This window comes from Asparagus officinalis, chromosome 2 (assembly GCF_001876935.1).
Source record: "Asparagus officinalis chromosome 2, Aspof.V1, whole genome shotgun sequence".
In the NCBI taxonomy this organism is placed as follows: Eukaryota; Viridiplantae; Streptophyta; class Magnoliopsida; order Asparagales; family Asparagaceae; genus Asparagus; species Asparagus officinalis.
In genome coordinates, this window is record NC_033795.1 from 4,275,158 (window position 1) to 4,287,927 (window position 12,770).

The 12,770-nt window shown below is 35.1% G+C and overlaps 2 protein-coding genes across 2 annotated transcripts in view; one reads left to right on the forward strand and one right to left on the reverse strand.

The window, feature by feature from the left end:
* LOC109829716 (probable inactive serine/threonine-protein kinase bub1) overlaps positions 1 to 3,305 on the forward strand; it is a 15,414-nt gene extending 12,109 nt beyond the window's left edge. Inside the window, exons 2-7 of the mRNA XM_020396757.1 lie at positions 35 to 179; positions 463 to 620; positions 1,611 to 1,695; positions 1,782 to 1,866; positions 1,998 to 2,087; positions 2,203 to 3,305. Coding sequence (XP_020252346.1) covers positions 35 to 179; positions 463 to 620; positions 1,611 to 1,695; positions 1,782 to 1,866; positions 1,998 to 2,087; positions 2,203 to 3,101 — 1,462 coding nt within the window. The 3' untranslated portion in view covers positions 3,102 to 3,305. The remainder of the gene's footprint in view (positions 1 to 34; positions 180 to 462; positions 621 to 1,610; positions 1,696 to 1,781; positions 1,867 to 1,997; positions 2,088 to 2,202) is intronic.
* On the reverse strand, positions 3,776 to 9,236 carry LOC109829989 (inactive receptor-like serine/threonine-protein kinase At2g40270). Its single transcript, XM_020397112.1, has 9 exons — positions 8,927 to 9,236; positions 8,703 to 8,838; positions 7,369 to 7,440; positions 6,873 to 7,016; positions 6,659 to 6,778; positions 5,954 to 6,447; positions 5,264 to 5,454; positions 5,045 to 5,177; positions 3,776 to 4,589 (listed from the first exon to the last, which is right to left on the reverse strand). The coding sequence occupies exons 1-9, from the start codon at positions 9,018 to 9,020 to the stop codon at positions 3,982 to 3,984; spliced, it is 1,992 nt and encodes a 663-aa protein (XP_020252701.1). The 5' UTR covers positions 9,021 to 9,236; the 3' UTR covers positions 3,776 to 3,981.

Below are 12,770 nucleotides of genomic sequence, written 5' to 3' on the forward strand. Positions count from 1 at the left end.
TAATCACTAAAGATTTGTTCTTTCTTTGCCGTAGAGGCATTCGAAAGATGAAGGAATCTCTACCTCCTCAGATTCTCAGAGAGAAGCTCCCTCGATTCCTTCAGAAATGCGCTGAGGCCTTTGAATCCGACCGTCGGTATCGAAACGATTCGAGATACATTCGTGTTTGGATTCAGTTGGTAATGTGATTGTAGACAAATTGCGGAGAAACCCATTTCTTATTTTGTCATTTTTCCTTGTGCTTTAGTCATTTTGGGATTCGGTTCGTTTGAAAATGGGGCAAAAGGTAGTAGCTTTGTATAGCCGTTCTAGTTCTTGGAAATGGATAGTTCATTTGATGCTATATAGCTCGACAAATAACCTTAGGAATACTTATTAATTCCTGAGATCAATGAACTTCATTTTTCGGTGAATTTCTCTTTTTTTTCTAGGTGTTTTTATGTTTAATCTATTTCATTTTAGATGGATTATGTGGATGATGCGAGGGTTATTTTGAGGAAGATGGAGAATAACCAGATTGGATTGAAGCGAGCTATGTTTTACTCTGCGTATGCTTTATATTATGAGAAGAAGAAGAAGTTTGAAAAGGCAGAGAATATGTATCGTTTGGGGGTTCAAAAGTAAGGCTTCCTTTTCTTTTATGAGACTATTTATGTTGGTAATTGAATTGATGGCTATTTTAGCTTCAGATGCAATTTTCTGCCAAACTTTTAGGATGAAATTTATTTTTAATGTTTAAGGTTTCTCTGAATCATAAGTATCTCATGAGTTTGTTCCTAAAAGTCTTTTGAAACTAGTGAGTTTTCTAGTTGCGTTGTTAGCAGTGACCTTGGCCATTTTCTTTTCTTGAATTCAGGTATTGATTGAAGAAGGCATTCTTTTGGATCTTTTCCAATTTTATGTCTAAGAGATGAATATATTTCCCAAATAAAGTTAATCAATTATTCCTTTACGATGAGAGACATATGAATCTCTAATTTATATATTTGGTTAAGAAATTCGATTTGAGAATTGTTCCTTGAGAAGGAGAAGATGGCTAAATGTTGAGCTTTAACAAGCACTGAACCTTACAAAACATAATGTCATATCTGTGTATTAAACTAACATATGAGAGCTAAAATTTACAAATGAAATGTTTGCTTAGATAAATGCGGTGAGTGTATGAATGCTAATATTCTGTTTAAAATGATCTTCCAATTCAAATTTAAATTAGAAATTGTATGAATAATTACTGAACCACGTGATAATTTTTCAATCCAACTTCCACTGTCTCAAGGCTCATCCACATACGGGTGACTCCCTAACTTAAAAGCGAACTTTTCATTAGTTTTGTTTGCTGCCCCTGGAAAGGCATACTAAAGGACACTTTGTTGTCTTGACCTCTGAGACCTCTGATACCAGGACAATTAGTTGTCACCTTGAATTTCAAGGAAATAAGTAACCAGTACTTTTCAATTTTCTTTCATCTCTATAGATTTTTATTGTCTTGAATCTCTTGCTTCTTCGTTTTTTCCCCCATCCTCTTTTTGCTTCTCGATTTCATTAGCATTAAGCTAGTTGCTCTTTCTATCTAGTTTCTATTTGTACATTGGGTATTAAACAGTTTATAGTCTTGCAGAGCCCGCAGCCGAGATACAAAAATCATATGATCAGTTTCTTCATCGTATGAAGCTCCTCAAGGAAAGGAAAAAGAAAGTAATACTCACGTCTTCTGTTTGTTTTGTATGTTATTCTTTTCCAAATATGTAATATATTATATACCTGTTTGTACAATATTTTAGATGCAGAAAGCAATGCTCACCAACAATGGCATTCCTTCTCAGCAAGGGAAAACTACAATGACAGAGAACCAAAGATTAGAGAAAGGTCTATCATATTTTCTTATCTTCAATTCCGAAATTTGAGGTTCTATTAACTTACCTTTATAATGTAATATTTTCCTGTAAAAAAAATCAGAAGTCAATGAACTGTCTTGCATTTTGTACGAAATTGTGCAGGTGAGACATCTCATGTATCAGCTTCTAAGATCAATTCTCGGGATCAACACAAACGTTTTGAACACATAAATTCTACGGAATGCTGTAAAGGTAACCATCACCTCTTTGGAAATGAGCCATAATACCATTACCAATCTAAACAAAGCTATTTACTATTTCCATGGACTTTTATCAAAAAATGAAAAAAATCTTAATTCTAAAACAGCTAGCACAATCCCCGAGGATGAAGGAAATGCTGCTAAGAATGTGTACAGGTCAACCTCTTGCGGTGATGACACTGTTGTGGTGAAGTTTGTAGGCTCTGCAATTGTAGGCAAATCTGAAGCAGAAGATGCTTGCCACCACGGCCTGGTGGACCCCACGATCAACATGAAGGAGGCAATGAATGCTATCGGCAGCATGTTTAAAGAACCCTTGGAGCAAGATCCAGTTGCCAGAAGAAGAATGCGCCAAATTAATCCAAAGCCTAAGGAAAACCAGCAGAGCAATGTGCTTCAAGTTTTTGTTGATGAAAGCTTAGACGAAGCACAGCCTAATTCACCAGGAAAAAATGAAGTCAAGGCACAGCAGCCCTTTGTTGGTGCGTTCAAGATATGGACAGAAGATGATGATGATAATGATGACGACGAGGAAAATGATGTTGATGAAGAGCTTAAGGAAGAGCCTAAATCAGATAGTATTGAAACCAAAACCTATAGATCTGAAGATGTTCGGATAAATGGTGACACAGTCATTCGGAGATTTGTGGGGTCCACTGTTTTCGACGACCCAGAGGTGGAGAATGCATTGCATCACGGTTTGGTGGACCCCACTATTAACCTGAAGGAAGCCATGGATGATATTAACAGCATGTTTGGTAAACCGCTGAATTTTGTTAGAGCAAGCAGACCAAAGAAGCAAGCCAAACTGACAGAAAAGAAACCAGCGAGCGAGGGTTTCTGTATATTAGCTGATGATGAATTGGAAGAAGGTTCGACGCGTCAGGCTCCGAAAAAATTCTCCTCCAAGGTTGGTGGAGAAAATGATTTGTTTGAACCGACCGTTTTCACTAGGGAAGCCATGGATGATATCAATGAAATGTTTGGAAAATCATTGGATTTCTAAGAGAAGAGGCATTTTTTAGTTTTCCCCCCTTTGAGTTGTTTTTTGTGGTTTTTTAAGGGAATTACATTGGTATTCCCCTATGAGATACTTCACTGTCATAAAACTAATTCGTGTCAGTTGGGAATCACATTGGTACTTCCCTGTGGAGAAAGTGAACAGAATTTCTTGTTTTCTCCTCCTCAACCTCCTCCTCTTTCTTCTTTATTTTATTTTATTTTATTTATTAGGAATTGGTGCTCACCTTAGGTGATTAAATGCTGAATGAATGCAAATTCCCTCTAATAGAATTGTCATGAAGCCTTCTTTCAGCAATTACTGAGAAGAAAGATTATTGTGCTAGTAATTATCACAATAAACAATTCAACCAAGTCAGTAATTACTGACTGAAAATAATAATAATAATAATAATAAGCAACAAGTATTTTTCTAATTTAAATCGAGATCTGATCTCAGCACTGGATTTACTACTGCATCCAAAAGAATGGAAGAAAAAGTTGAATCACCTTTGTGCGTATATATCATCTAATGAAAGTAGCTGTAGCATTTGAAATTTCAAGAACTGCAATTGACAGGGCATAGCTGAGACAAGCCAAACCTCAACCACAATTTCTATCATCTCATCACACATTTTCACCATTCTTCATAATGAACCAACTCTATCAAAAACCAATCCCTAAAAAAAATTATCTTTACTAATTCAAATATCATCTTAGTTCTGCACAAGCAGTGACAAGCAAGCTCCCGCCAGCTTGCAAATATGTACAATGTTTAAAAAATAATCACAAAATATGAACAACAAACGCAGAGGTGTAAAAAAATATTTGACAAAAATAAACCCTCCAAAATGAAATTTTATTCTCTTCGCAAATAAAACCAACATCTATTGTAAGCTGTTACTCTCTGTAGAAATAATCTCGAGCTCTGCCCACCACAGTGGTGACAATTTTGGACTAGCTGCATCGGGTGACATTGCCGTGATCTCCCTCAACTGAGCAACAACCTCTCCCGTTGTCGGTCTCTTCTTAGGATCTTGATTTATGCACGATTTTATTACTTCGCAAAGAGCAACAACATCTTCTTCATTGAAAGATTCTAGAGTTGTATCAACTATATCCATAAGTCGCCTCTTCCCATTTAGATGACTTGAAGCCCAGAGCACAAGCAGCCCATCATCCTCACAAAAAGGTAGCCTTCCTGATATTATTTCTAACAATATGATTCCAAACTTGTAGATGTTTCCTTCTTGTGTTGATAATTTGGAATCAAGAACTCCCGAGGTTTCAAAAGATTGGTCAGATTCTTTTTCCTCATTCCAAAATGAAAGATCAGATATTTTGGCAGCATAATCTTCGCAGAGATAAATGGAAGAGGAGTTTAGGTTTCTGAGAACTAAGGGGGGGTTAAGTTGGTGCATGTGATCTAAACAGTATGCTATGCCCATGATGATCCTTAAGCGAGCAGCCCAGTCCAAGTGATCTGCTTCTTTAACTGTGATCAACGGTAATTTGGATCAGTTTGATGTAAAACAAGTCAGATGGAAAAATATCAGAAAAGGTTAATAAGGATTATTTATCTCTGTTTACACGAATATAAATAACTTGCATACTTATAGAAAGGGTTTGTTGCAGATAGACCCCCTTAATATCGTTGTTGTGAACTTACTGTCCCTAGAGTGTCATTGTCGCAGATAGACCCCCTGTTTTTTTTCTCTTTCAACTATTTTACCCTGGGTGAAATTTTGGCAAATATTTCCCTCAGGTGAAATAGACGAGTCTATTCGAGGGTGAAAGGGTCAAAAAATTAAGCCAGGGGCTATCTGCAACAATGAAGCTACAGGGCAGTAAATTCAAAACAGCAATACTACAGGGGGTCGATGTGCAATTACCCTTATGTAAATGGACCTAGAAAACGTCATTGAAGCAATGGTAATAAAAGTTACTCACTGTGCAAGTGTTCGAAAAGCGTCCCATTGGGTGCATACTCATAAACCATCATCCTGGTGAAAGGCTCCTTCTCCTCACAAAATCCAATAAGGTTCATAAAATTCTTGTGGTTCACTTTGGACAACACCGATATCTGAAACATAGGCAGCAGAATACAAAGGGTTAGAGATATTGCATAAATCACAAGTATCTTAAATAAAATAAATAGAAAGTGCTCACCTTCTTCCTGAATTGGGCTTCATAATGATCTGACCAATCTTTGACAGAAGTTATGATACTAGACATAACTGCAATTTCAACTCCACTTGATAGTGTTCCCTTGTACAGAAAACAATCTGATAAAGAGCCGACAACATTGCTAAAATCTTCACAAGCTGATTCTAGCTCTGACCGTTTTAGGGAAGGTACACCTGCCATGGGATAGTATGTGCTAAGAGCGTCTCACATCGAAAAAAATAGTCAGATGTGTATAGGTTTTAATTACTCGTAGACCCCTGTAATATTGCTTTACTATCCTTGTAGTTTCATTGTTGAAGATTAGACCCCCTGTGGGTTACAGTTTTTGACTGTTTTGTCCACCTGAAATTTTGGAAGATACTGCCATGGGTGAAATTACTGAATTTATCAGAGGGTAAAAGAGTCAAAAAAATAATCCCAGGGGTCTATCTGCAACAATGAAACTAGAAGCATAGGAAGTCCAAAACAATGAAGCTACAAGGGGTCTATGTGCAATTGACCCTATGTTTAAATATGCTTGGATTCATGACTCAAATAAGGTTAATCTTTTTGAGTCAGATCCAAGTAAGATTAGCCTAGTCCATCTCCCTTTAATGGACCTTTGCCGCCCAACAGTACAGATATACAGATCAAGTAAGTGAAGGCATGTACGTGAATTCAGAATGCACCTACCTGTCACAAATGCTTTCTGTAACTGCCCACTTAAGCCGGTTCTCCAAGGCATAACAGCGACAACTTTGTTGGCTCGGCAACAAAAGCAATATATAACAGATAGCACTATTATAAAGAAAGAACCAGCTGCAACTGACAATAAGACTATCAAGGGAATGTGGTGCTTTTTTCTCGAGGGAGGGTGAGCTTCATTAGGAGGAAGAGATTTTGCCGAGTTAAGAAGATTCTGAGTAGAAGCATGATTAATTCGAGGGGGAGTGGGGGCCGGCGGAAATGATTCTGATGAGGGAGATGGTGAAGGAGATGATAATGATTTTGACCGGAAGAAGGGAGGCAGTGAATTTGGTGATGGTGACGGTGATGGTGCTGGTGACGGCGATGGTGCTGAAGCAGGAGCGACAGTTTTATGACTTCGATGTCTATGATGATGGTGTTTGTGTTCACTGACTTCTTGAAGAAGTTTCCTTGTGGTTGCATTTTTTATCTTTATCTTCCTACAAGCATAAAAAATCATCTTTTAGCATGAATGAACAAGCGCATTAGCCAATATATATTTGGGAAATGATGAATCGTAAAGATATGCATTATCTACGCTGTATGATAAGCATATGTACACCAATACAAAATCTTTACTATGCCTGTACTTTATTATAAGCGATGCTACTGCCTAACTTTCAAACTAATAAGGTGAGATTATAACCTTACCTTTTAACAGCAAGCCTATTTGAGGATGATTCCTGTTCATCAACCGGAAGCTCAGAGAGTACAGTGAGCTCATTGAGTGCTGGGGGTATGTTGGATGTATACCTAGTGCTTCTTAATACACTTGCAGTAGGTTAATTATGAAAGGAGTAGAATGTTACTAATGAGAATGGAGTTATGAATCAAATATCAAATTAGATGACGAATTTTTACTCACAGAACTTCCAGGGACAGAATGCTGCTAATAGCAGAAGGAAATGGACCGCTGAGATTATTATGTCCCAAGTCTAATATCTCAAGCTTCTGCAAGTCACCGAACTCTTTTGGGATCGTTCCACAGAAAGAATTATTGTGCAAAATACTGCATGAATTGAATAAGTAAACAAAAACATCAATAATGAGAACATTGATTTCCTCTGTAGGGATATGAGGTAAAGGGAAAATTAACCTATCAATAAGTTAATATAGATAGAATACGACACAGCGCTCTAACAAGTTTGTTTCCAAGATCTTTCAGAACTAACAATATACATGATTAAGTTTTTTTTTTCAAATATCAAACTCATAATCCAAATTGGTTGAAAATTAGAAATGTAAGTAAATTATTAGGCCTAAAATGTGTAACGTGGACCCAAAAGATTTTTGCACAAAGACAATAAAAATTGCTTTACGACCAGTGCCTGGTGAATTCATGAGCTTAGATGACTGCTTACAGAGACTTCAAGTGGACAAGTTTCCCAAGCTCAGGTGCGAGTATCCCCTCGAGAAGAAAATCCTTCAAGATCCTACAAGAATATTGAGATTATCATGCTCCCAGGAAAAAAAGATGATGCTAACACCAGCACAAATACTATAATTATACATCAAATTGAACGAGCACATGTCCATATGGAGGAAAAAAGAAAGCAGTTACATAAGTGGCTTTGTGAGAGACAGGCCACGTCCATTATCTTTTGTAATTGAAAAACAAAGTATGGGAAAAAGTCATAAGAGTAAGCTCATAAGAAATAATCTCAAGTAGCCAAGTAGGGGTAACAACTATTAATCCATGATATATATCCAGAAAGTAATATTTGAAGCTGAATTGGGATACATTCTACTCTCCGGCAGCTAGTATAATAACCTCTCTTTAACACATTTATAACAACAAATTTCCTGTCAGATGGGGCTTATCTAAAATGTCACTGAGTCTCCTAGAATACCCACAATAACTCAACAAACTGAAGCAAGAAATGCATAACTAAATCTGCCGACAAAACAGAAGCAAGAAAAAAAATTCTCAGGAAAGTTCTTAATAACACTTGTTTAATAAGCACAATGATCGAGTAAAGAATCAACGGGATAAATTCTCAGTTTAACAGGAATTTCTCATCATAGAAACCTTCACCGTTTAGTATCATGGCTTCCAATTGGAGAAGTTAACAATTTTTGTAAACTTTGATTCCTGGTCTATTTCTGTTTACTCTTATCATTAATGAAATCTGTGTCAAAGTCCTTACACTCGCTGGCCCAGTAAAAAAACATCTCCATTACTTTTGCACAGTATGCGTTTTCGTATAATCGCACGTTCTCCTAGAGAAAATGCTAGCAATTCACCAGAAAAGCTGATAAGGCTGCAAATCCGGTGATCAACTCCAGACCACCTACTATATTTGGGTTTCAATTAGCGGATCTTTTTATTTTCGCAGACCACAAATCTACAACGTCCACTTCTCTTTTTGTTTTTTTAGGTTTGAAGAGGGAACTTCCTCATGATCCGATAACGCACGGCCTCGGGTATTCCAGAAAATTAAATTTCTATGGGTGCTCGCCAGGAGAGTCAACTTCCACTTCTCTGATCATGTAGTTAGTGCTAGGGATAAACATACGTCCGGATAATGTAGCAATTTGGCCTAACTTGTAGAGGTGAACATTAATTTACCCAAAGACTAATCTAAAAAAATCAGATAAATCAGGACATGACAGCCAAACCAATTCTAAAGAAAACACCAAATGTAATAAATAAATAAAACCAGGCAGAAAATAATTGGAGATTAGCATGACTTACAAAGAAACAACTCTTCCATCACCAGAGCATTCCACTCCAAACCAATTGCAAGGATCATCATCCCTCTCAATCCAATTTAACAAAACTCCACAAGGGTCAGCTGTAACTCTCTCTCTAAACCTCAACAGAGCCCTTCCTAAAAAAAACCCACACAACTTATTTGACCAAAATTCAATCTTGACACAAAAAAAAAAACCATGTCAAAATCATCAAAAAGACCATACCTTCATCATTAACAGAAGCAGCAAGATCCAAACTTTGACACAGCAAAGAGAGCAGCAAGAACAAATAGCCCCTCCCAAGCCAAAACCTCTCCATTTTCTCCCAAAGAAAACAAACAAATGGGTCTCTTCTGAATCAACTATCAGAACATGAAAAGGGTGAAAATATGGGATTTTGGGATGATTGAATGCGGATGTGAAAAGTTCAAAGCAGAGTCCATGGAGTCTTGATGTGGGCAAGAATAAAAAAAGGCTGTGTATCAAGCCTTGGCTTTGGTTTTTGTTTTGGCCTGCTATTTCATAGAAAGATATGAAAGGTTAAGGGCCTGTTCGTTTGCCTAAAAAAAAGAGGGAAATCAAAGAAATGGAAAACTATTAAAATGAAGAATTGTTTTTGGAGTGTTTGGTTGGCTAAAAAAGAAGGAAATCAAAGAAATGAAATTGAAATGATGTTAGTTGTCACCTTATTATTGGATGATGTTTGTGATTTTTTAAGAAAACTAGTTTTGGAGTGTTCGGTTGACGAAAAAAATAAGGAAATGAATTATAAGAAACCTATTTCCTGTAGTTTCTTGTTTTCTTTTGTTCGGTTCATTCTTAAAAATAAGAAATGAAATGAGATGAGATGAGTTGTCATTGTATTATTGGGTGATGTGAAGAAAGATTAAGAAAAGTGTTTTCATAACTTTTTGGGATGAAAATGAAGAAATGAAATGTTAATGAGATGAGGTGAATTGTTATAATATTTTATTGGATGATGTGAGTGATTTGAAATGATGAGAAGAGATGAGTTGAGTGATGTTTGGATGAAAATAATATTTTATTAGATGTGATGGATGAGTTGTTAGATAAAAATAATATTTTATTAGATGTGATGGATGAGTGGTTAGATGAAAATTATATTTTATTAGATGATGTGGATGAGTTGTTGGATAAAAATAATATTTTATTGGATGTTGTGGGTGAGTTTTAGGGATGGAAATGGAGGAAATGGTGAGTTTTGAGATTTTCACCATTTCCATTTCCATTTCTTGGTTTTTAGAAAACAAACGAACAGGCCCTAAAATGATGAGGGGCTGGCTTGTGGCTGTTTGCTGTCTATTTGGGTGATTGATGATATATTTCTGGATTTGGTAGGAGAGAGAAAGAGTATGTATTGTTGACGTGCAGGTTTTGATTTTTTCCCCAAAACCAGTTTGGAAAATACGCGGTATCCAAACCCCCCACCCCACAACGAAAAAATAAATAAAAAATAATAAATAAAAAAATAAAAAAACATTAGAAGGATAATTTCCAAAACTGTTTTCAAGGATAATTTGCAGATGAATCCTCAAGGCAATTTGGAAAATATGCGACTCTCCCTCTTGGCCCTTTGATGACATGTAAGCAACAAATAGATTAAATCTATTACTTCTAAGTAGAAAGTAGCCGAGGTTTTTATTTTATTTTATTTTTGATTTTTTTATTAATTTTTGGAAGTAGATAAAATAATATTTTTCCTGTTGATTTACTTTTTTTGTTTGGATAACCATTATAAAGTTGTTAGGAGGAGAGAATTAAGATCTTTAGAGATTTTATTTAGACGTAGAGAATATCCATGTAATGAAAAATAATTTTATTCTTAAATTTGCTCAATTTCAGCTACTTTCGATGTACTTCTGAGAGTTAAATGCAGGAAAAAGATTGAAGAAATATGGATGACATGCATGCTTCATGTCAGTATGTAATGAAGTATCGTAAATAACTTTTCAGATAAACAAATAGTAAAAAATGAGGTCTGCATGAAATTAGAGATTCTTAGAAGCAAATAAAACCTCTCAAAACTAATCAAATCTCATAGTGATATTCTCCTTTGACGAGCATCCATGTGCTACAACTAAATGGAAATATATTAGGACAGTGTCTATGTTTGTTGTTGTATCACATCTCACTTGTGAAAGAGTTATCTTGCGTTTATTGTTTGTATTTTTGTGCTAGAATTCTTTAATGAGAAGCATTACGTGCATACATGATTTTTTTGGGGGGAATTTATTTTTCGGCATTGCATTAATGAGGGAGGCAGTGGTTCTTTGAAAGGTTTGGGAACATTCTCACGTAACATTAGATGATTTTTCATGAGTAGAATCCAAAAGGGGCGAAAAGATTTTTCAAATCAAATGTATAACGATAATTTGTTTATATCTTCAAGTATGAATGAAATTCATATACCATTTGATGATTTGGATGACCGTAAGTTAATAGTGAGAAATGGAGGTAATTTTACCACTGTGTACATGTCAACTACATCCGCTATTTCAATAACAATCCAAATAAGAATAGTATTGAAGCTATATGTATTAGTTACTCCCTAATAATATATATCCAAATGAGAAGGAAAATTTTGAATACGAATCACTTTTTCCACTACTAAAAATACATGTAAAAAATAAAAAATGTTATTTTTGCCACTTCTTACTTCTTAATTGAGTAAATTACTTCTTTTACTCCCTTTTTTACTTCTAAAACTTCCGTCAATCTAAAAGAATAAGAGGAGAACCTAATGAATTTATACATGGAACTTGGGCTATTGTGTATATATATCATTAATGTCTGGTTGGATGAAGGTTGTTCATGTATCTTGATGCTAACAGGTAATTTGCATTTGGTATCTTATTTTCCCTTTTTTTCCCCGAGAAAAGGAAAGCACTTGAAAATTCAGGCTTTTACAGAGCTCGGTTTTGATTTGAGGAAAAAAAAACCCTATTCAAAAGAAAGATTGAAGAAACTTATAGATTAATAAAAGATTAAATCATTGCTCTTCTACAGAACAGATCTAGAATTCAATTTGACCCCCTTTTCAACTAGATGACAAGTCTCTTCTAAGAATATACTAACAAAAAATTAAAAAAAATAAATATATTATTTACAATTGGTAAGATGTATATACTTTTGTTAGAATATATATAATACTATATCATTAGACCCTTTTCATAAGGGCTTATTTTAAACTGTCATCATAGCAATTTAGATTCAAATCCCACAGGCTTTGAATTTAAAGCAAAATTTCTAAAAATTTACACAGTTGCGTGAGCTCATGATCAAATCATAATCACAGTTTGTAAAGCATGGTCATAATTATTTGTTTCGTTGCAACTGCAACTTTTTACAATTAAAAATGTAGGAGAATGATTCCCATCAAAATTGACTGCGAGTTATTATCCATTTTCAACTCACAATTGTCAAAGGATAAAACAAATAACAGCAATCACAATTGTCAAAAGATCTATTAGTTCATTACAATTAGATTAGTTATTAGTTTCACTGCGATCGTCACTCTTTACAATTAAAAATATGGAAGGGTCCGCTTTGCAAAAATGATTTCCATCGAAATTGATTGTGGGTTATGTTCCACTTTCTACACCATTGTCAAAGGACTATAAACAAATAATTGTTTTTGTAAATTATAACAACAATCATAATTATAATCTTTTGTGAAGCAGACTGTCAAAAAGAAATTTTCCAATCGAGAAAATAGCATTAAACTAGATACAGCTAAGTGATACCTCGTTGAATAATTGGATTTCTCAATAGATAATCAAGATTATGTATTGATCCGAAAGCAATAGCATGTGCGATGCAATCAATTAGATCAAAAACCATATTTTTATAATTAATTTTGGCCTTTGCTTACGGAGGACTGCAACATATGTTCTACCTTTATGATTGTTCCCGGGTCATTCTCATGTGACTGGTCAATCTCATTTATTCAAATAAATAAATTAATAAATTGATTGGTAAATGGTGAATGAGTAGATCCCATGTGGGAGACTAAAATCATAGCATTAATAAATATATAATTGCAATTCTA

Excerpts from the sequence above, each read along its gene's own strand:
- LOC109829989 (XM_020397112.1), bottom strand. The coding sequence starts at position 9,020 with ATGGAGAGGTTTTGGCTTGGGAGGGGCTATTTGTTCTTGCTGCTCTCT. Across the intron at positions 7,017-7,368 it reads CTTGTCCACTTGAAGTCTCT|TATTTTGCACAATAATTCTT; the intron begins GTAAGCAGTCAT and ends CAATTCATGCAG. Across the intron at positions 6,779-6,872 it reads ATTCTGTCCCTGGAAGTTCT|TGTATTAAGAAGCACTAGGT; the intron begins GTGAGTAAAAAT and ends ACCTACTGCAAG.